Below are 22657 nucleotides of genomic sequence, written 5' to 3'. Positions count from 1 at the left end.
GAGTCATTAGTAGCTTCACAGTTATGCTGAGGAGTACAGAATTTTTCCTTTTTTACAGACTCTGCTTTATATTTAGCTAATTTGTAAACAAGACATGTAGAATAAAGCGATTTTGATTAAATATCATAACTTTAAGTTTACATTTGGTACATTTTCCTGACTATACTGAACATCATGCATGGATTAATGAAAGGATCACTGACAAGTTTAGATCTGATTTTTTTTCTGTTTCCATAATTTCTTGCTGTTAACTGGTGCAATTTTTATTTCAACTTCATAGTCACTTTTGTGGTTCAGAGGGTTGATGAAAGGCAGGCTGGGCACAGGAAGAGCATTGCTGCCTCCTGCTGATAGAAAAACAACAACACAGTCTTTACATGTGGAAATTATCCCCGTGTTTACCTACAATCCGAGCAGGGGAGTAATCACTAAAAACCCATTTTACTGTCACTGTGAAGTGATGCACTTATTGGATCAACCACAAGACATGTTAGTGTAAAGAAAATGTAAAGAAAAGAAGAATGAAATTAGATGCAGATGATTCCAGTGTTGCATGTGAATCAAGTTAGAAAAGCAAGTTGGTCTAGAATAAACCAGCAGCACATGGCCAATATGTCTGAATATACAAATGTTCTGAGCTTGTGTGTGTGTGTGTTTGCATCCAGCTGCAGTTGAGCTAAATGAGTGTGAAAGAGTGAAACTACAGCGTAACTCACATCAGTCTAGAAGAGCAGTCATGTAGGGGCTTCCCCTGCCAAGGCTTGTATCTTAACGTCTTGGGTTTGAGGAAAGTTTTCTGGATCAAAATGTTTTAAATTCTTATCTTGCCTGTGTACCACCTCCCTGCCAGGTTTCCTGAAACTCGGCTTTGTGGGTTTTTTTTTTTTTTTGCATTACTGTGCTGACACACACAAACTGTACCACAACAGAGAAATAATCGAATTTCAGAAGTTAGTTTTAGCACTCAGACACCTGGAAACTTAAGCAACTGAGCAGAGTGACTCCTGCAGAGGTGTGTGTGTGTGTGTGTGTGTGTTACTTATTCTCTCCATCACTCTGCTGCCAGCTAAAGATAAGCTTCACATTCCATAACGATTCTATCACAGTCTGGTCGCTCTCCTTTGTGTGTGTGTGTGTGTGTGTGTGTGTGTGTGTGTGTGTGTGTGTGTGTGTGTGCGTGTCAGTGAAATGTGTGAGGTGAGATAAGTGCGTGCGAGATGACGGGGCTTCATCTTTCGAGGAGAGTTGGTCTGTATTGATTTGTGTCAGAAATAAGCCGCTTTGTGCTTTTGTCTCCGTCTGCCTCACCGTCACTGTCATCTAGAGATACACAACTTTATATTACAATAAATTAGTTGTATAGCAATAATAACAACACACTCTTTGTCTTAAAAACAATAACATCTGATCTTTATGGCATAGTTTCTTTGTTTAATGACTATAAACAACACAAACCAAAAAAAAAAAACAGGAACTTTGATAGCGCGGTGGAAGCAGGGTTTAGGTTTGAGAAGTGCAATAAATTATGAAGTCAGTGGAAAAACTAATCTAAACTAGGCTGTAACTGACTTTTGATAAAGACAATAAACCTGCAACTGCGCTGATTAGGTTGGATGGCTCAGTGATAAATGGAGTATAGGTAAGTCACTATGAAGTCAGTAAAGGTCAAAGTAGTTTATTCTGCTACAAAACCTCAATAAACCAAAGCACACTGTGTTAATAATGTCTCACTTCTAACTAGTGGTTCTCATTTACAGAGCAGCACTCAGTCTGTTGCTTTGCCAGTTTGTGGATACGAATGGCTTCACATGATAAATGGATTTTTGACCACAAGGAAAACAAAATTCACACCTTGAAAAGAAGTTTTAGAACAATAGTGGTGCTATGAAGCAATGTTTTGATGAGTGGATTCTCATTTTATTAGTGTCTCATAAATTCATGGGAATCCTGCACATGTACAAATGTGTCGACAGCGGTTTCCTAATGTTTAACTAAACAACAGCTGTTTCCTGAGAGATGTATCAAATATATTGAAACATCAGATGTAAGACAGGGTGGAAGGGGAGCGATATGTGGTGTAAATGTGAGTGTAAATTATCCACATTTTATATCATTCAATAAAATGGCTGTCGCAGAGTTTTATGAGGAAGGAATTTCATCCGATGGAACTGCTGATGGGACAGTTCGGGACTGTGGGAAACATGTTTGTTTGTTTTCTTGCTGGTAAAATAACACCACAAATATGTAATGCAGTCAGAATGCCACCATGAACCACTATGACCTCAATAATAAAGGAGAATTATGGACAATGTCAGCAAAAATTGAAAATGTAGAAGCTATCGTAATGGCAGAATTTATGGCAGAGCTGTTGTTTGGATTGCATTAGATTTGACATGTGTCCAGTGAATGTATCATATTTGCAAATAAATTAAGTAAAACAAAAGGTAAAATCAATCTCTACTTTTGACTTGTGGAAAAAAGTGGGAAAAAAAATGTTTTTTTTTCTTCATTTCGCATACTTTTGTATTTAGCTAAAGCTAGCAGCCAGCTAGCTTAGCTTAGCATAACAGCTAACAAGGCTCTGTCCCACGAAAAACAAACACAAGCACATCTAAAACTCACAAATTTAGTTTGTTTGCTTAATACATTCTAAAAAATTAAGTAAGGTCTCCATTTTTTATGCTACACCTCGTTCTCTCCATAATGAAACCTACCAGCCAGTTTACAGCTCACAGTTGTTGTTTTTACACTTTAGTTTCTGTCAGATTTAATTAATATATATATATAATATATAGACATAGATATAAGGCATTCCTTGGTGAACACACACGGGTGTTTTTAATCTGGCCTTTGGTCAGGTTGAAGTTACACCTCATATGATGATGTAAAACTCTACAAAGCAATAAAAACACCATGAGGCAGATCATCTCTCCTCGACAGGTATGTTCGGTCTGATCAGGCACCAGTGTGGGTGGATCATGGGTGTGTTGAGCCTTTAAGGACAAAAGCAATTCCACATACTTCATTTGTACAAAAGGTCACAGGAGCAATACTTGCACTTACTTTCAACACATCTCAAAGAGGATTAAAACATTGAATTTCACTAAATTTGTAAAGGCTGTGGATGCATCCAGGTTTATTCAGATTTAAGTCAGATATGAAAGAGATTATTAGCTCAAAAGCAAAGGAATCTTGAATGTGGATGTCATAACTTTAATCTCCATTAACCTCTCTACATGAGCCCAGCCTGATAAAACCAGATCAAACTCTTCTTATGCTGGGTCAATCTGTCAGTGGCTCACAGTATATCTGCTCCAACTGACCCCTAATCTTACTTTAAAAGTGTTTATGTACAAATAAAAGTTATGAAAAAATCCTGCTCAGTGAAGTAATCTGAAAGGGACCCTGCAGAGGTTATGCCCACCGGTGGCACCGAGCATCAATGGTTTTATGAGCAGGTCCGTGTTTTGTTTATCATGCAGGTACATGCCAGCACAAATGCTCATGTGCAGAGTAATCCATATTTTTATGCTGATTTCAGTACAAACAAATGCAGCAAAGTGCCCACAAAGTGAGGATTGCTGGCAAGTCAACAGGTAAATAATACAGAATTCAAAATAATCGAGATATCTGTCTTGGAAATGGGTTACAAGTTAAAGAAACTCCACTGGGTGCCTTTATAGTCAAGATAATACAATATTACATGTTGAATCATATATTATTTGCCAACCAAACAGACGCTGTACAGGTGTTTCAAAGGACCATTTACTGCACGTTTGTTGTCACCTCTGGACTTAAAACAAATGAACCTACTGCTCCTGTCGCAACACTGATCCACCTTTGTGTCTGTCTTCACTTACTTCATTCCTTTCCTTCCCTCCCTCCACCTCTGTCTTTCTTATCAATTGTTTCTCAGTCGCTCCCCGTCTGACTCAAAGCTTACATCAGTGTTGTATTGACGAGGGGAGAAGGGAGGAGCTGAATGGACCGCCCACAGCATCAGACACTTTCTGTGTGCAGGACAAGTCTTTGTAGCTGGATCCCTGAGTAACAAGCTGAATGATTGGGAAATTTAACAATGGTTGTGGTGCACGACACACAAGCCACTGGTTTGAATCCCCGCCAATTTGCTGCCTGTCATTTTCCTGCTGTTTTTGCTGAATCCATCGTATTTTCTGTCTGTCTTCACTTTGTCTGTCAATACAGGGACAAAAACGGCCAACATATAATACATTACAATAAATAGAGACGAATCCTCTGAACCAAGAAACCCACACAAAAGTTTTAAAAGGCATGTTATCTTTAAATAATAATAATAATAGGGTGAGGGATACTGATTATTAAAATTGTCAATATAATTTGGGTTTTTTATTCAACAAGAATTTACTTTTTTTTTTAAAAAAAGACTCTTTCATGTCAAAGTGAAAACTGATATCTACAAAAGGCATAAAACTAAAAGTATACCATTTATCAGAGCCATTAATTACAAAAAACAGAAAGGATAATCAGATTTTCAACATCCTGGCAGCATTCATACTAATCATCTGTGAAATGCTGCTCTTTCAGAAAACTTAACCAAATCTAAGTTAATATTGTGATATTTCATCAAAATTACTTTATTCTAAATTTCTACAAAGTCCCCAGAAATAAAAGACTTTCAGTAACTACATTCTATTTAAAAAAAAAAAAAAAAAAAAAAAAGTCTGCGTTCTTCAACACAACTGTGAAGCCATGACTGACTCAGATGCAACAAAGAACACTGTGACACAAATTCAGGGACTTTTTTGGCTGAACTGCAGGCGGTGTTCACACATACAGAGCAGATAGAAGACAAGGAAGGAAACAAATTAAAAATGTGAGTAGTAAAACAGCTACAGTATGTGGAGTCCTAATTTTTTCCCCCAAGTGTTGGTAACAGCTGTGTGCACTTGTGTTGTGCTACTGTTGTACTTTTAAGATTTATGGGATTTTAACTGCATTATTTTGCACAGGAGACATTTTTGAGCTCTCTTTAGTTCCAGTCATGGTTGTGCTGTTTCTAAAGAAGTGCAGAACTTTATATTACAGTGAAAAATGAGCCCACAGTGAGTACAATTGTCACAGGAGCAAAAAAAAAACTCCCAGAAACTGCTTGGGGGTTTAGAAGCTTAAAACAGAGTTGCAGCAGTTGCAGTGGACATGTAGAGCCCGAGGCCCTCAGGTGTCATTGTATGGTAATCTTAATCCATTACGAGATATACATCACCTCTCTGGAAAAGTATGGAGTAAACTGACACCATGTTTTCACCAGTTTGTGTGAGAGACAGTCGGCGTGAGGGGAAGTCAATCAGACAGAAATCCAGAGAGTCTCTTACACCTTTTTTAACCTTTGTTTCCTGCTGCCGGCGGCCGCAGTTTAAAGTATTGTGGGAATTTTGTGCGTCAGCGGAGATATTACGAGTCTCATTGCAACAGTGTAATCTCTAAATCCATCCAGACACACTGAACTATTGTTCTGGTCCACATCGGCTCCCTGACTTCAGAAAACCACCAGTGGTTTTGTGTCGGAGCAAAATGCAACAACAAGGAATGTGGCTGAACTGGCAGCGGCCCGATACTTAATCATTAACCACGGACTGTTTCGCTAACAATGTGTAACTAAGTGCGTTTGTGTGTTTTCAGCTCTATTCACCTCACAGCGGCTCGGTTTTGGTGTTTTAAAGAATGGCATCCTTCACACAAACACCTGAATCAACAGAGATTCCAGGCTGAAAAATACTAATTCAGTTCATAACCTCTGATATGACAACAGCGCACACACACACGCACGCACACACGCACACGCGCACGCACACAGCAATGTGTGTGCTGGAAGAGAATGAAGGGAAAAATCCATCAGCCTGTCCAAAGTAAAAACAACACCATGGCCTCAGGCTGCAAATAAAAGAGGGATGAGACAAAGAGGAGCCCACGTCCTACCTTTCTCCCCCTTATTCCTCTAAAACTGGCTGTCCTATCACAGCCTTAATGCAACACAAACCTGGCAGGCAGCCACGCAGAGCCACATAGAGAAATAAAGAGATGGGGGTTTTCTAGCTGTCGCTTCAGGGGAAATCTGAGAGAATGGACCGCGAGGAGCAGGGATATCCTGTTCAGTTCAAGGCAGGGCTGAGGTGTTTACTGCTGCACCGCACACAAACACTTGTTGTAGACAGCAGGTAGGGGTTAAACACGACAACACAAATGTGGAACAATGTCCACAAAAGGGCCGATAACAACGATGAGCTCATACAGCGTGTGTTTGTGGTTGTGTGTGTGGAGAGGAGGGTGTGTTGGTGTTTGCTGTGGGAGACGGGAAGGACGCTTTTCCATAAGGGCGTCACCTGAGAACAAAGGCGAACTCAACTGACACCAGAGACAACAAAAGAGACGTGCTACTGGAAGTGAAAATGCGTCGATGCATGTGTGCAGGCTTGCACAGGTTTGAATCCTGCTGATGTAGTTGGTATTAAAGATACACAGAGAGGGCATGGAATCTAAAGATTGAAATGCCCAGTTCTGCTCCTGAGAGGCATCTAAAAATCTATGGTTTTTTTTTGCAATGTCAGTTTTTTTGCAAGGTGAGCTTGCATGTTCTTGCTGTGCTTGCATGAAATTTTTTCCTCCCACAGAGCAAAAACATGCACGGCACATTAAATGGTGTGCATAACGTCTCTTTTCGTATGATGGATTATTGACCTGTCTGTGGTGTCAGCTTGGATCAACTCCAGCCTCCCTACAACTTTCTATGGATAGAGCAGGTACAGCTGATGGACATATGTATCTGCAAGTGTTGTAGGAAATAAACTGCATCAGTATCTGTTTTTTCTTCAGCATGTTTCTAAACAAAAATAAGTAGTAATTTAAATTTAAAGCTGGGTAACAGTTTAAACTAGCAGTTTAGCTGTGAGGTGGGAATGTGGGTGTGTTTCAGTCAGTCCACTGTTTTGGTACAGAAAGACCTAAACAGAATATATGATGAAATAGTGTAAAATAAATGGTCTGAGAAATATTGTGCAGTGCTTCTTGACTTTTTATCTACAGAATTTCCCCATGGGGATCAAAAAGGTATTTCTTTTGTATTCTAATGCTACAACAGGATCACATGTGCAGTTCTGAATTAAAGACCCCGACCAGTGAAAATTAGGTTTTTTACCTTGCTGACATGCTGTTTCTTTACATGGTGGAATCATGAGCAAAATAAGCAGTCAACACCATGTCTGAGCATTTCCAGCTTGAAACTGTGATGTCCAGATAAATGTGTCAAAAACGCAGATTCAGACAGCAATTAAGATGTTTAATTCCTGACTGGAGAGATACTTGGTGTCTCCACAGCTTTGTCGAGACCTCAGGAAACAAACTAAAAAGTTGCCGAGAGGCTGACACCAGGCCCGATTTATCTTATACGTAAAATAAGTTTCCATCCATCCATCCATTGTCTATACACCGCTTAATCCTCACTAGGGTCGCAGGGGGCTGGAGGCTATCACAGCTGGCTTAGGGCGAAGGCAGGAGACACCCTGGACAGGTCGCCAGTCTATCACAGGACTACACTTAGAGACAGACAACCAAGCACACTCACGGATAATTTAGAATCACCAATTGTGTGGAAGGAAGCCGGAGAACCCAGAGAGAACCCACACTGCATGGGGAGAACATGCAAACTCCACGCAGAAAGATCCCGGTGTCCTCACTGGGACTCGAACCGGCAACTTTCTTGCTGCGAGGCAACGGTGCTAACCACCGAGCCACCTTGCAACCTGTAAAATAAGTTCGATTGATGAAATAGAATCAACTTATTTGCATAAATTACCTGACGATAAAGGAAATGGCACGGTGGTCAACAAGAAAAGCGGCTCACAAATGTGGCCGATGACTTGTCCTATGAGTGTCACCGACCCTTTGCATGTGAGCTCACACTCTCAATCACTACCACAAACACAGTAATAAACAAAAGCACGAACATTAATAATATCCAAGTACAAACCACCACAAATCTAATTAGTCTTAGCACATTTCATTACTCGCTAAATCACTACAAACTGCCATGAGATTTAATTTGCACATTCCTGTCCCCATTTTAGAAATTGTTGTTATTTTAACATTATTTTAACAAAATTTTAATTTGTCCAGTTCTAAGTACAGACCAAGCTACTGACATTCCAATCTGCCTCCACTGTTGTTGACAAGTGCTTATTAGTTGGCACGCTCAACTATGTGTTGGAAATATTGCATCATTGCGTTGCTTTATAAGAGTGTCGACGTTGACATTTAGGATGTACCGAGGAGAAAATGCACATCGGACTCAAAGCTGGAACCTGCTCACTAGCATGAAAAATCAGTTCACCAGGAGCATTAAGCAGGTGAGCTTCCAGGTTCACTTCTGCACACGTGCACATAGGTGTGTGCCCTGCTGACTCACTTTTTCTCAGTGCCAGAGATTCTACAAGATTCATCACAGAAAGAGGAAAAACAATCTTGTTTGCAGCTCAGTGTGTCCTGTCAGCAGTTTTTAGATTGGTGGACTGTGGGAAAAAATGCTTTTTGGGCCGCTGGGGATTTTTTTTTTTCATTGCCACAAGTGACTGCTGGGACAAACTGGCAGCAGGGTTGACTGAGTGGCAGCAGCGTATCCAGCTTTCTTACCAAACCTCTGGGAACAGCGCTGGGTGGTGCAGTGATTTTGGTGCTTGTGGATCATACTGGGCCTGTTGCACAGAATTTTGACGTCTGGTTTGACACTAGTCTAAGTTTCACACCACAGAGTTTTTTTTAATCTTAGAAACAGTTTTAAAAATGCAACATATCTTAACTTTTAAAGACACCGAGACCATTTTTATTACTAAAACAGCCTTTTTACCTGCCTGAAACAAAGAAAAAAATCCCCTGATTGACTCCAGGTTGCACAGAACTGCCAGGATTTTAACCAGAACCATGAGATGGGATCACATCACTCCTGTTTTAGCCTCTTTCCACTGACTCTCAGTAGATTTTAATATTCTACTGATTGCTTTTAAGGCCCTTTATGGTCCCTTGGAGATCCTCGGATCTTTTGTCTGTTTCAGGGTCCTGACTAAAGCTAAAGGGGGAACAGAGTGTTTGCACTTGGGGCCCTGAAAACCCATCTGCTCGGGGAAATAATGTTTGTTGAGTCAGTGATGTTATTCAAGTCCCTTCCTTAAACACACTTTTATCAGAGGGGACTTCCTGATTTTAATCGACTTTTAACGACCTTTGAACTGTCTTCCACTTCTTTAAAAAACGTTGTTACCTACACTGCAGGGTTTTTTTTTAATACACCAAAATCTGTTTTTATGTCTTTTACAACCTGATAACTTTACAACCTCTGTTTTTGCTGGTCTGAGAAACATTTTGTGGCTTACATTTTGAAAAGGGTTAAACTTTAACAAACGTTTTGTTATTTTCTACCCATAAGTAGCTGGACGATACTTCTTCCTCAAGATGGTCTATAATTAGCAAAATTCTGATCAAAGACAAAGTCACTATGAATCAGACCAGACATCCAAAGCCAACACTAGTTACTTGGACAATTTTTTAGACTTTTTACAGACATGTTTCATTGGACACCTGAGCTCTACAGTCAGCCTCACTCAAACAGGTAATAAATTGACCTTCCGGAGGTTATTTTTCTTTCAGCAGCAGTGCAATAATGTTGACAGCAGTGAACTACAGACAAGGTGACTGCTACAGGACTTGGAAGGCAGCAGAGGGAGATGGGAGATTGGAGGAGATGAGTCTTTAATATCAAGGAATGCATTCAAACATCCCACACAGTTGTCTGAGCAAACAGCTGGGACCTTCATGTGTCACACAGCATCAACGTGTGATAGAATAATCCTGGCCAATGAGCAGCTGCATAACTTTCTACACACTTTCACAATGTTTTGCATATTTCCAGTCAACAGATATTAACTGTTCCACACAAGACAATCCTACACACAGTGAAACTTTGTATACAAACGCAGCTCTTTTCTATGGAAGTCATTATTGGTTCAATGCAAACTCCAGAAGCTTAACTCTGCAGCCTGTTTGCAGCTTTATGGTCCGTTTCACAAACTGAAAAGAGGTTTTGCCTTGTCAGTCTTTTCCATTGATAGAACAGTTATTGCAGGGAGACAGAGGAGCTACCTCCATGAGAAAGACCCTTCCTGTCGCCACATACTAATTAATATTTTTATTATTATTATGCATAACAGAAAACAGGAGGAGGCAGAGAGATAGAGATGAGAATAGCAAAGTGGGAAAGAGGAGAGAAAAAGATGTGGTTTAAAGAAGAGGGAATGTGGAAGGAGATAAATCCTCAGTAAAAACAAGTTAACGGGTAGTGAAAGTGGTGTGTGCTGAAGCGTTTCCATTCTCTCCACCCTGTCCAAACACAGGAATTTGGCTTTCAGTCACTCTCACACACAGAAGGAGAAGCAGATGTGAGCCAAACCGCTGCAACTTGGATGTGACCCCGAGTATCATGAGAAATCTCAGGAAGCTTCTCCTCGTTTTTCACCTCATCTCCTGTTCACCTCCGTCACCGCCTCCCCCCCCCCAACATACTTCTTGATTTCATTGTATGATGCATCTCTGTGCCTGAAACATGAACTCACCTCCTCATTTTTTTTTTTACCACTGGAGCCACCTGGAAAGACTCTCAACCTGAATCTATCTAAGTTGTGTATTTGTTTTGTAGGACTTTGCTTTGCAACATATCAGAGAGATTTGACTGCTCCTCTGGAAACACCAGCCCTACTACTGTATGCAAATAGACCATTATCAGTGTGTGTGAGTGTGTGTTTCCAACCTTAAAGCTGCTCAGCTCCTGCTTGGTGAAGCCATTACTGTGGATAATCTTCATCTGTTTGACCAAAGTGCTTTTTCCGCTCTCAGCTGCACCTGCAGAAGGTCGTGAGATGGTTAGAATGGGGTTTTTATGAACATGTAATCATGTGTGGTCAGGTTTCATCCATGAATCTGTAAGATAAAAATAAAACTGTGGCTCCAAAGTAGGATTTATGAGTCAAAATTGAAAGTTTGCATGAGGCCTTGGAGCTATTTCGAGGTCAAATTGGATGATATGAGCTCATATTATGTTGTCAGTCTCACCTAACAGCAGAACTTTAACCACATTCATCTCCCGCTTTGCGCTTTCGTACAGGTCTCGGTCTATCTTGGCACTGTGAATCCTCGCCTTCTTCTCCTCCTCTGTAACTTCGGTACCGAGGCACAGTCCCATCCTGAGCGCTCATCTCCCCCCAGGCCGGAGAGGAAAACACGCAAAAAGCAAACAGGATATGTGTCCAAACTGCAGTCAATCCGAGTGTGTTCCTGCTGCTGCTGCTGCTCCTAAACCTGCAGGCTTTAGAGAAGAAGACGCAGGAGAAAGAAAAAGTTCAGGCCATCTCCGAAACATCCTCCAAACTCAGCAGCAGTCGTTGTTGTTGTTGTTGGTTAAAAAATCTTCCGAGCAAATCTGGTTTTACGCATCGCTCCGTGCGCGTTTTTCCTCCCTGTCAGCGGCTGATTATTGCGAGTGTTCACAGAAAACAAAAGTGCAGCAGTTCAAACTGTGTCCTGCCGCCTTGGCAGAGACCCCACATATTCCTCTGGCTGCCTCCTCCCACTGCAGCCTGCTGCCCAGATGGAAAACTTTTGGACTTCCTGGGAAGTGACGCGCAGAGTTGCTGCTGGTTTTACATCCGCGTGTTTCACCTGTGCATGCCAACAACAAACAGCTTTCACTTTCATGTTACAGAGGTAGGGAAATCATTAACTTAATTATTGTGAACTTCAGCTATAAAGGACTTACTTTGATCATACAGAGAAAACATTTACAGCTTGTATTTCGCAGAAAATCCTGCCCAACCGGTGCCAATGTCAATTTCAAATTAAGTGTTTTTATCTCTTGTCTTTGGTTCTTCCTGGAGCTGCTCTACACTGTAAATCATTATAAATTCATTCAGCTTAGAAACTGAGTTACCTGCACTTTAGTTGATTAGTTAGTTCCAAGTAATCTTCTGAGTTGTGAAAGTGTAGCTCAATTAACTGAACTTGAGAAAACAGCTTGAGTGAACTTAAAATATTAAGTGGAATCAATTAGTCACATAAGTAATGATTACAGAAAGAATCGTTTTGCTTTGCTTTTTCTAAGTTTCTTCTTATTTTAACATTGAAAACTTCAACTGTTAAAGTCATTTATGTATGTATTTTTATACCTGTGTTTGCACCATTTCTCTGTGTGTACTGCTGCTGACAACAATGTGAATTTCTCCACCGTGAGAGAAATAAAGGCATATCTTATCTTATTTTTGTTGAAGATAACCTTTGAGGCTGCCAACAGGTGCAGTGAGATAAATAATAAATCTCAAGGTGCAGCGACTGATTTTATTACTAACCTTTGTCATCAATGTTTGAACATCAATAGCTTAATTTAACATGTTTTAAAGACACCAAGAGTCTTTGGGGAGTTTTAACTCTCTAATGATGCATCCTGGTGAGTCTGGCTATTATAAAAGGAAACAATCATAACAGACATGTTCAATATATATGTCATATATCATCAATCCCTAAGAAATATTTTGAAAACAGTTAGTTTTAATTGCCTGTTTGTTCTTAAGGGCCCTCCTAGAGTTTGTTTTAGAAGTAAAGCTGAGATGGGATTTGTTGCAATGTGAAGTCTCACCACTAGAGGGCATTAAATCACACACAGAGGCCCTTTAAGGCTGTTTGTGCAAACAGTGTGTTTATTTAATTAAACATTTATTTAGATTTGTCCTCTTTCTGAATCAAACTGTCCAGTGTACACATTTAAATACATTGTGAAGGGCTTGTTACTCCTCTGACTTATAGTTTTCTTATTTCTTTATTGTTTATGTGCTATTTTATTGCTCCTGAACTCCACTTTACGGCACCAGCTGCTAGAAAACAGTTTCTAAATTCCATCAGATTCCTGTTTTTCACTGCTCTGCTGTTGCTCCCCGTTAAAACAAACAACAAAAAACAAACAAACAAAAAAAAAAACTGCTTATTTTATCCTGTAGAGGTGAAAATATTTTTTCAAACCATTTACAGTATGTATACTTAATTTGTTAATGAAGCTGCTTTAGGCCCTTGAGAGGCTCCTGTCTCATCTCACATTGCAGTGTAAAAATACACAATATGCTTTAATAAATGGTCTCAGTTTCTACATGCAGAGCAGAGTCCATGTGGTTTCACACCTCCAGTTTCTGTGCAGGGGTCTTGATCATAAAACAAACTGTTTTCATGTCTGTTCTGTGCTGACTGATGAGCTCTTTAATGCAGAAAGTCCTCAGAGACACTCGGGTCGCGGATTAAAGACACTTTGTGTTCACGATGAAGTGATGGTTTGCTGTTTTTGTTCAAATCTGCGACTGGAAGTGGACCAGCAGCCGTGGCCTCATTTCACTGCCTCAGTGAACCGTGACTATGTGCTGATCAAACAAGAGATCCGAGGCGTCGGGCTGCACACATTATGCTGCTGCAGTAAAACAGGCATCACGCGACTCTTTTGCCATGTTACCTATTTATTTAATAAAGCGAAAATTACACAGTATAGTGATTGAAAGGTTGTGAAAATTTTCCACTGTCTTAATATTAAAAACTTCTTGAATCCTCACTCTACCAACGTCCTGGCTCCCGACCCACAAACACACTGTCACACACCAACAATAATTCACCGACCAATACGACTCATTTAAAGACAGGAAAAACAGTAACTCATCAATGACAGTGAAACTGGGCATCAGATTTTTCACTTCTTGGATTGTCTTGTGAAAAAGGAGGGGGAAAAAAAAGACATTCTCATTTTCTCAAAACACATTCCTTGAAAAAAGAAGGACTCAACAGCTCAACTCAACAACTGCAGAGAAGCTCCAGTATATTTACTGAGCAGAACCAGAAGTTTATACAGTACACAGCCCTTAAACAGGTTATAGCTTTAGGAATGAGGCACTACTGTCATTTACAGCGCAAACACTCACTCACCAACCTCACTCAACATTCACACGCACACTCGGTTCAAATTCAGGTAGTTAAAATCCACAGTTAAAATTATTAGACTATTTCACAGATCATTTAACATAGTAATAATGTTTGTTTTTTTTAGGATGGACAAAAACAAAGTGATCTTAAACAAATTAAAATAAATGAAAATGGGTTAAAAACAGACCACATTTAATTTTAGTGAGTACACCTCTAAGACTGATGATTAACACTAATATGGTTAAAAATCTAAAAACATACCTGACAATGATATTTGTCAATAAGTTATGGGTAGATACAAACTTAACATACCACACCTACACCTATACATGGACAAGTAGTGTGTGAATTCATGGACAAAAACAGAACATGACAAGAGGTAAATAGAATTCTCTGAGGGGGAAGAGACCAGTAAAGGGATTTTGCAGGTTAAAACTTAGCAAGTATTTGGACTCCTTGTATTCTTGTCTCAGTTAGATCTACTATTAACCTTTTCAGTCTGGAGTCCAAGCAGACAGAAGCATAATGCCTCACTGAAGATGATTTTGCACCCAGTGGACGAGTAGAGAGACCGACTGGCCGGGCTCAGTGGAGGACGACATGGACTCTCCATCTGAGTCTGCTGAGTCCAACCTCTTAAAGCTGAGTGTTCCGGGACGAGTAAAACAGACTCAGGTTTAAAGTCTCACTAGTGAGCGGCTTCAGCTGCAGCTTCACTCTGATCCTGCTGCTCTCTCCTCTTCATCGCCTCGATCACCGCCATCTCCTTGGCCTCCTTCTTCTGGTTCCTGGCCTCAAACTGCAGCCTGCAAACAAGAAAAGAGACGTCAATAAACACAGGATAAAGACAAACAACAATCAGTGGATTAAACGAGTCCCTGACCTGTTTTCAATGATCCTCTGGACGATGTCATCAGTGGTGAGGTTGTTTCCACTGTCGATGGTCCTGAAGATTCCCCTCTTCCTGGGTTCCTGGGGGAAGAACACACAACATCAAACCAAGGAAAGACAAAGTAAATCTGTCATCTGCTGTGAACACTAAGGTCCCACCTGCAGTATATGAGAGCAACTTTAAAAAGCCTGAATCAGGGCAGTCATCAAAACTTAAACGTGCAAATGGAACACTATAATGCCACCTTTAGGACAGACAGGGTAATGGTGTAAATCCAAAGTGAAGCACACTTGATTCTTAAAATCTAACAGATGCTGCAGAACCTCTTGATCTGGTCTTTAGCAAGCAGCAAAATGTTTCTGAAAGTGACTGTGACCAGGATTCCCATTTCTAAAACACATGTATTTTATAATGCTCATCTTTAGATGTAAGTAAATTGACTTGTCTGTATTATATCTCTTCTGTTCATTGCTGTGTGTTTGTGTGCAGGCTACAGAATCTGATTCCTACTGCAAGTGACAATAATACACAATGTGCAAATTAAAGACAAAGGTGGAGGCTTCATAGAGTGTCTGCACAGGGCCACAGCAGTAACCAAAACCACTTCACTGTTTGTCTGCTGACACCAGACCACCTTAAAAAGAGGCTTAACCAGATCACCAGTGTGTCCTTAAGTATGTATAGTGTGAAACAGTTTACAGTTTTGCTACACTGATAAGTTACTTATTCAAGTTGAACAGTGTTTGTTAACAAACAATGTACTCACAGCGTAGGGGTCTGATCCATCCTTGTCTGGAAACACCTCCGTCTTGCCATGACACACCAGGTCCACCTGCACAGTTATACAAACAAACATGGTTAAACCAACAAGCAAGTATAGCCAGAAGTTCATTCTTATGATATGTAACCAGTTCCATGTGGCTCTCAGTATAAACAAATCTATCTACCCCCAATGTTCCAGTTTTTAGTTGTATTTTTTATAATCACACATTACTATAATGTCAGCGAGTGTGTCCATGTAGAGTTTTCTTTGGCAGAAAAGACCTGAAATGATACTGCAGACGACTTCATCCTAATGCTTCTTTAAAAAAAGCGCAGGATGAGGTGTGTGGGGTTTGTTTCTATAACATCAATATCTTGACAACTCCCATTGTACTGTATACGAGCCTCACACCGACGCACACAGCTCAGGACAGATGACATGACCAGTACAAGCTCCAGTTTTCAGGGTCACCAGAGTGATAAGTGCCGCTCATATGGTTAGCATCCTGACAAGGAGCAACGGTGACAACACCGGTGCCTTTTTGAAAAGTTCTGAGCTTTTCAGCTAAAAGGGATTAAAACAGCTGCAAAATAGGTGAAGAAAGCGTTGCAGTACATTTCCACTAATTTAACAGAAACTCACTATCACAAGAGAGGCCATGAGAGTAAACTGACCTGCAATACTGTAAACTGATATGCGAACTTCCAACAGTTTGTTTGACAGAACTACTTATTTGATATGATGGCCTCTCGTCCTTCTATTTAAAATTCCCAAGAGGGGGCGCCAAAAGGTTCCACACTGATCCGTGTTTTTTTTCCATGGCACACAAATGAAGTACTCTTACAAGTGCAGCAACCAACAGCGATCCCTTCTTTTAGAACACAGTGTCAAATCAAACGAAACTACCTGGCTAGAAGTCCTTGTTAGTTTTAGGAAATATAACCAGTTACCAGTTCTTTATTACTTTGCATGTAAAGTATCCAGGGTGTTAACATTTCATTCCTAACAGTATAGCAACTTGTGCAGTAATTTCAAAAATTGTAAAAATATTCAGTTAAATACTGGATTCTAGCTAAAAGAATAAATCCCTCTTCACATCTGAGGCCAGAGGAACTTTTGTAGCTGTCATTTCTTCCTTTATATCCTTTGTGATATTTACATAATTACAAAGTACAGACTGCACTCCAAGGACTGCCTGCTTTTCTGAACATTAAAAGTATGTACAGAGTTTGACAAAAGACTTCTGATGTGGGAAACTACATCTGTTAATAACTGTTAAAAAAATATAAAATTATAGACACCTGTCATCCCAACTAAACACAAAATTAAGAACAGTTTAAGAAATAAAATGGAACAGCGGAATTGTTTGAAGGTATACCTTCAGTGTGTGTCAAATAATTATGGTGCTATTTTGGCCAAGACCCTTTGAGTTTCACACTGAAGGGACCATCTTGGTTAAACAAACTTATCTGACTTAAAGCCATTCAAAGGCATCTCACCTTAAAATGATCCAGCAGGTCCTTGCCCACTGCATAGGGAGCACCAATCACCACCTCGGACACATACTACAGACACAGAGGACCATAATGAGAGAAAAGGACAGGTTTAAAGATACGTTTCAAATGATTAAACATTTCTAGTCAGTCTCACACCAGTCAGTACTTTCCTGCTAGCATGTTAGAGTTTAACTGGAAAGCATCTTTTAAATACAGGAGATCTCAAAGTTGCTCAAATTCTGCTCCATGTCATGAGCCATTGAGTAAAACTGACAGCAGAGCATGTTGATTTAGTGGTCTTCGTCTTGTGTAACATCCTCATAAGTAACACAAACATTCAATGCAGATGGGTCACAGAGGCTCATTGTTCTAGACTGATAGCTGACCAGCAGGAATGGAGGGTGCAGAGCCAAGTTCAGCTGCAGCGCTGTGAGTACGCGGGGAAGAAATGCATCCCACTGTGCTGAACATTCAGCCGCCTGTGTGTGAACTCACCCGACAGGCCAGGACACTCAGAGTTCTCTCATGGATGTTCATGATCGGGTAGTTCTTTCCTTTGTAGCGGTTCACTTCCTAAAAGAATGAAGAGATCATCGACTACATTAACATTCTCAGCTTTTCGATGTTTACCTGTTTACATAAAAAGGGGGCATGCAGTAAGTTAAAGAGTGGTTGACACTCCTAAAGTACACAATTCATTCAGAGAGCTCTCATTCTGTCTATCCATGAAGTGTAAGCTGCTCTCGCTTTAACTTGTTCCAAATGTTTCTCCAGAAAGCTGCTGACGCTGCAGGGAGGGGAGGATTTCTTATCCTTCTGTGAATGTGTTGGCTGGTTGAGTGCATTTAGGTGTACCTGGTCAAAGTGCAGACCTACGATGACGTAGGGCCTCTCCGCCTGTTTGTAGACCATCTCTAAGAAGTCAACATGGCCAATGTCTGCAGAGAATTTGAAGTCAAGGCAACAACAAAAACACATACACCACAGAAATCCTAACCCAGATCTGGTGATTTTCACATGATGAGGATACGAAAGAGGTCAAACGCTCCGGCTACATAGATGATGGTGTCTCCAGGTTGAGGCTCCTTTCCAGAGGCGAACTGGATGATCTTCTGGGACGTCTGCAGGAACTGAGACACTCCTGTCCACGGACTGTGGCCTTTAGGGCCCTTGAAGACAACAGAATGTACATTACTGAACCCCATTAGCACACTCTTGTTATAGAGAAAATGTGGCAAAGGCCGTACATAACAAATATATTTCAAGACATGACAGGATTGTAGAAACATAAAGTCACGAAAAGTACCTTTCCAAAGTTGTCTGTGTGCTGCTGGTAATCTGGGTTATCCTGCAGAGAAGAACAGATTGATTAGACCAACAAAATATGAAATAAACAGTCACTGTCCAACTTCAAAAGACAGACACATAAACTCACCAGGTTACTGTGGTGGGCTTTAGTCATGAGAAGCATACGTCCCACCAGGTCGGTGGTGGAGACACCTTGTGTCCGCTTACATTCCCGGTAGCGTCCTTCTCGCTTCACCTCCGCGTACGTGTCTTTGCCGTCTACTGTCAGCGTGATGTCATCTGGTAAACAAAAACCATCATCTCATCACATCACATCATGTGCATCACTAAGTACGACTACTCAGTGATTCAAGTTGTGAAACAGAAGTCAAAGAGCAGATTTCAGCTGGTGTACCTCCATGCACACAGAAGTCACAGTTGTATTTGTCCAGAGTCTCCAGGGTGGTCACATAAGGTGCTCCTTCGACTATCTCATCCACCCACTTGATTGCCCGCACCATCTTGTAGCGCTCTTCCTGAGTGAAGACCGGAGGACCCTTGTGCTTGGAAATCTCGGCTTTGAAAAGAGAGTTTGGACAGAATTGCTTTTTAATGGCACGTCAGTGGTGTAGGTAATGAATAATGTAGCTGATGGTCACTTAAAGGTGAATGCTCTGGCCACATGGATGATGGTACATCACTCTCTGTGCCGTAAAACATCTCTCACTGTCGCCCTACAAATACAGTGCAACTACAATCAAACTGCACATTATTCAAAATGTAAACTGAAATGATTACAGTTACTTAGCTCAGCTTTTGTCAGCATTAACCATGGATTAACATCTCTATGGACTTAAGCTGTATTGATTTTGAACAGAAATAAACAATTACTGGCATTGATTGTGTTTGATATCAGTATTTTTACTGAAGCAAAGGACACAAATACTTCCTTTATCATTGTAAATATTCATATCAGAGTGCGTGCATTCTTACCATCAGTGTGCACTCCGGCGATGAGGTAATCTCCCATGGCTTTGGCCTGACGCAGCTGGTTGGAGTGACCATAATGCACCATGTCATAGCTGTGGAGACAAAATCAATAAATCAATAAATAACAACGTCATCAACACGGAAAATAATAACCAATGTGCGCACTCAGACAAAACATAACAGAGAGAAACAAACAGATTAACTCATAACAATAAGGGGTGTGTACTTGACAATTAGCAGCCTGAAGCTGCAGGTTTTTCAACTGAAGCTTTTCAGGCTCACGGCATCATTTTCTATTCAGTTCAATTCAATTTTATTTGTATAGCGCATATTTACAACAACACGTCATCTCATAGCGCTTCACAAAGGCAGAGACAGAAACACCCAACAATCCAAAACATTTGGATTCCCTATAAGCTTCAGCAGTCCATTCAGTCTTTAAAACACAAACTTATAAGATTGTTTTGATTGTCAAAATCTTATCTTATGTTTTTCTCTTTCCACGGTGCACTTGTACTGTGAAGGACACTTTCTGGCTAATCTAAATCAAGCTGTTTGAATCTCAAAAAGTCAATTGATGGATTGTCATGGTGAGGGAAAATGAAAAAGGTTACTGGGGGAAAGGTAATGGTCACAGGCACGACATCTACTATGTGTCGGTGTTTATTTGCTTTCTGCCATTCAGTAACTTTTACTGGTAAAATTGTGTTTGCTTGCATTTTGAAAGAGAAGGAAATGTGAGTGCTCCTCCCTCATTGCAACATATTTGAAGTCTTAGCTGGTCTTAACCTAAATAATGAGAAACTACGTCATTTTCAGTAGTATTTATTTATCTGTAGGCACTTGAAGATTGGGATGTTGCTCAATTCCTCAGTCAAGTCTATTTAGGTTTTGTTCAGCACCTTAAAGCTTCAGATTCCTACAGTTGCAAAACACTGAGCTCAGGAATATCCAGTCCAACCACAGAGTGAGCAGCTGCTGGTTAAGAGGCTACATAAAAAATGAAAAGAAAATTAAGAATTAGGTAATTTGCTATTATGTATTAGTTCACAGTACCATTTATATTGTGCTATTGTAACATATCTAAAATTCTTCCTGGTCACACATCCTTCACCTGTTATTACACATGCATATATAAAACTTTTTTCTTGTTCCTCTTTTCGACCCTCCCTTAAAGAGGGAGCCCCTGCCCACGACACCAGCATGCCACTTCTGCAATCAACTGAAAAAACATATTCACTACGTTAGATATTTATAACCACCACACAAGATGGATCATGTCAAAGTAGCTATCACCAAGCCAGTATCCAGGAATGATTTTAAGTGTTGCAACTGAGAAGCCAGTTGTCCACTCTGCTGCAAATAAATCATGTGATTCATTCATTGGCAGAGCATAAAATAACAACAACAGTGATATGCCTGAGTTGGCTCCTAGCTGCACAAACTCAAGTGTTACTGACAATCTGACACGTGGACAGAGTAAGTAAAAACCTATAAGCATTCTGAGTGTAATTTAAAGAACTCATCATTATTATATGTACACACAACAATATTAGAGGTACTAATGGCAGGATTCACATGAGATCAGATGCACATAAAATGGATGAAGATAAAGGTTGTCAGACCTGACAATCTCAGTTTTAAGTAATCTCAACCAGCATCTCTAACATCTGTGCAGGGTTCAAAGGTTTTCATTTGTAGATGCTTCTTATTTTATATTTTACCATGCTTTTAGTGTTATCTGAGTACAATTCGCACACACATACAAACACACACTTCAACAGGTCATTCATAAGCTCAGCAGGAATGTGAGGGTATGAAGCTGTGGACAGGAGGGATCTTGTCCCCAAATAACCTAATGCCATTGTGTCATAAAATCTGATAAGAGAGCAACAAGTTTACATTTACAACTTCTGAATGGAGTCCAAGTCAAAACACACACACGCCTTCATAACCGGTGCACTGCTACACATACACTACGGCGTGTTTTGTATCCATCTAAATAAGTACAAACGGGCGGTTTTGAGAGTACAGTTAGCAGTAACTAGCGTGCTATGTAAACCAATAACGCTGGTAACCTTTAAACTCCTTTTGCTAAGTTATCAACCGCTAAGCGGCTAGCCAGCTAGCATTAGCATGCTAGTCGAGTGAGTGTTCCTGGCGTGTGTTACATAATGTTCGTGTACAGGAGAGCAAACTGGGGACAATAAACTGACATTTTAGTCAGCTGCGGGTACACAAACTCACCAGCCGTCACACCACAACCGGACAACCCGCTTCCTCTTCTCCGGACTGCACGCTGAGACACCCGGCTTACTGTAGCCGGCTTCGTCCCGCTGATCGCTGCCGGTGGCGTGGTGTCCGTTTTTGATCATTTCGACTGGTTCGGAGAGCGAACTTAGCGGCAGTGCGATTAAAAACAAGAGGTAGAGTACGCTTTCAAGTATTTAAACAGTCAAATCAAAGTTTCCCGCAGTTAGAAGCCTATTTTAAAGGACGTCCCGTCGTCCGTCAGACAGAATGACAGTGAAGCGGCCAACGCCTCCAACCCTACGTCACATCGAACGAACCCTCTGACGCTGAGATAGCGATTGCATAATCACGCAGGTCACGTGATACTATGCAGCCTATAAAAACAACCTGGTGGAGTTTCTCCTAAAAATACTTTATACAAGTACTTACACAAAACTTGTGCTGTGTACTTTTACTTTTCCTTATTCCACTGTAAGTGCACTGAAAAACAACATAAACGCAGCATGCAAATAGTCTTGTTTTTTGATCTGTAGAGAAAACTTAAAAAATAAAAATAATAAAAATAAAAAGTCTTTTGTTTCTGTCAGAAAAGCAGTTTGTGCACAAAACGTTTTTAAGCTGTACATCTGGTGGCACGTTCTCAACCACTGAGTTAATGCTTTCAAGGACAATGATCAGATAGTGTAACCAGCTCACAGACACTCCTTTGACAAGTGATCATAAAAGTCCACCTTATAATGCAGCTTTATTCAAATGACACAATGCCACAGATAACAAGAAAAAGATGACAGACAGAGAGACGACAATCTGCCACATGACACACTGGATGTCCAACAACAATTCAGCAATTTCTCTGAGGTTTCCATCAAAGGGATCAATAAAGTTCTGTTCTATTCTATTCTATTCTATTCTATTCTATTCAACATGATCCTGTCACCCAAAAGTTCA

The 22657-nt window shown here is 40.5% G+C and overlaps 2 protein-coding genes across 2 annotated transcripts in view; both read right to left on the bottom strand.

Moving 5' to 3' along the window:
• Window positions 1-13460, bottom strand: part of gnav1 (guanine nucleotide binding protein (G protein) alpha v1) — a 39570-nt gene extending 26110 nt beyond the window's left edge. Inside the window, exons 1-2 of the mRNA XM_008280285.1 lie at window positions 11134-13460; window positions 10832-10923 (exon numbers count right to left, since the gene is read on the bottom strand). Coding sequence (XP_008278507.1) covers window positions 10832-10923; window positions 11134-11263 — 222 coding nt within the window. The 5' untranslated portion in view covers window positions 11264-13460. The remainder of the gene's footprint in view (window positions 1-10831; window positions 10924-11133) is intronic.
• A 98-nt stretch (window positions 13461-13558) lies between these two features.
• On the bottom strand, window positions 13559-21999 carry pcyt2 (phosphate cytidylyltransferase 2, ethanolamine). The gene is made up of 12 exons (XM_008280286.1): window positions 21704-21999; window positions 19460-19548; window positions 18882-19043; window positions 18615-18766; window positions 18486-18527; window positions 18210-18348; window positions 18035-18117; window positions 17675-17752; window positions 17183-17248; window positions 15687-15752; window positions 14912-15000; window positions 13559-14834 (listed from the first exon to the last, which is right to left on the bottom strand). The coding sequence occupies exons 1-12, from the start codon at window positions 21829-21831 to the stop codon at window positions 14717-14719; spliced, it is 1212 nt and encodes a 403-aa protein (XP_008278508.1). The 5' UTR covers window positions 21832-21999; the 3' UTR covers window positions 13559-14716.
• Window positions 22000-22657: the final 658 nt, after the last annotated feature.

The sequence above is a fragment of the Stegastes partitus genome, unplaced genomic scaffold (assembly GCF_000690725.1).
Source record: "Stegastes partitus isolate 25-593 unplaced genomic scaffold, Stegastes_partitus-1.0.2 Scaffold189, whole genome shotgun sequence".
NCBI lineage: Eukaryota > Metazoa > Chordata > Actinopteri > Pomacentridae > Stegastes > Stegastes partitus.
Note: the sequence above shows the minus strand (reverse complement) of the source record. Positions and strands in the feature narration are given on the sequence as shown.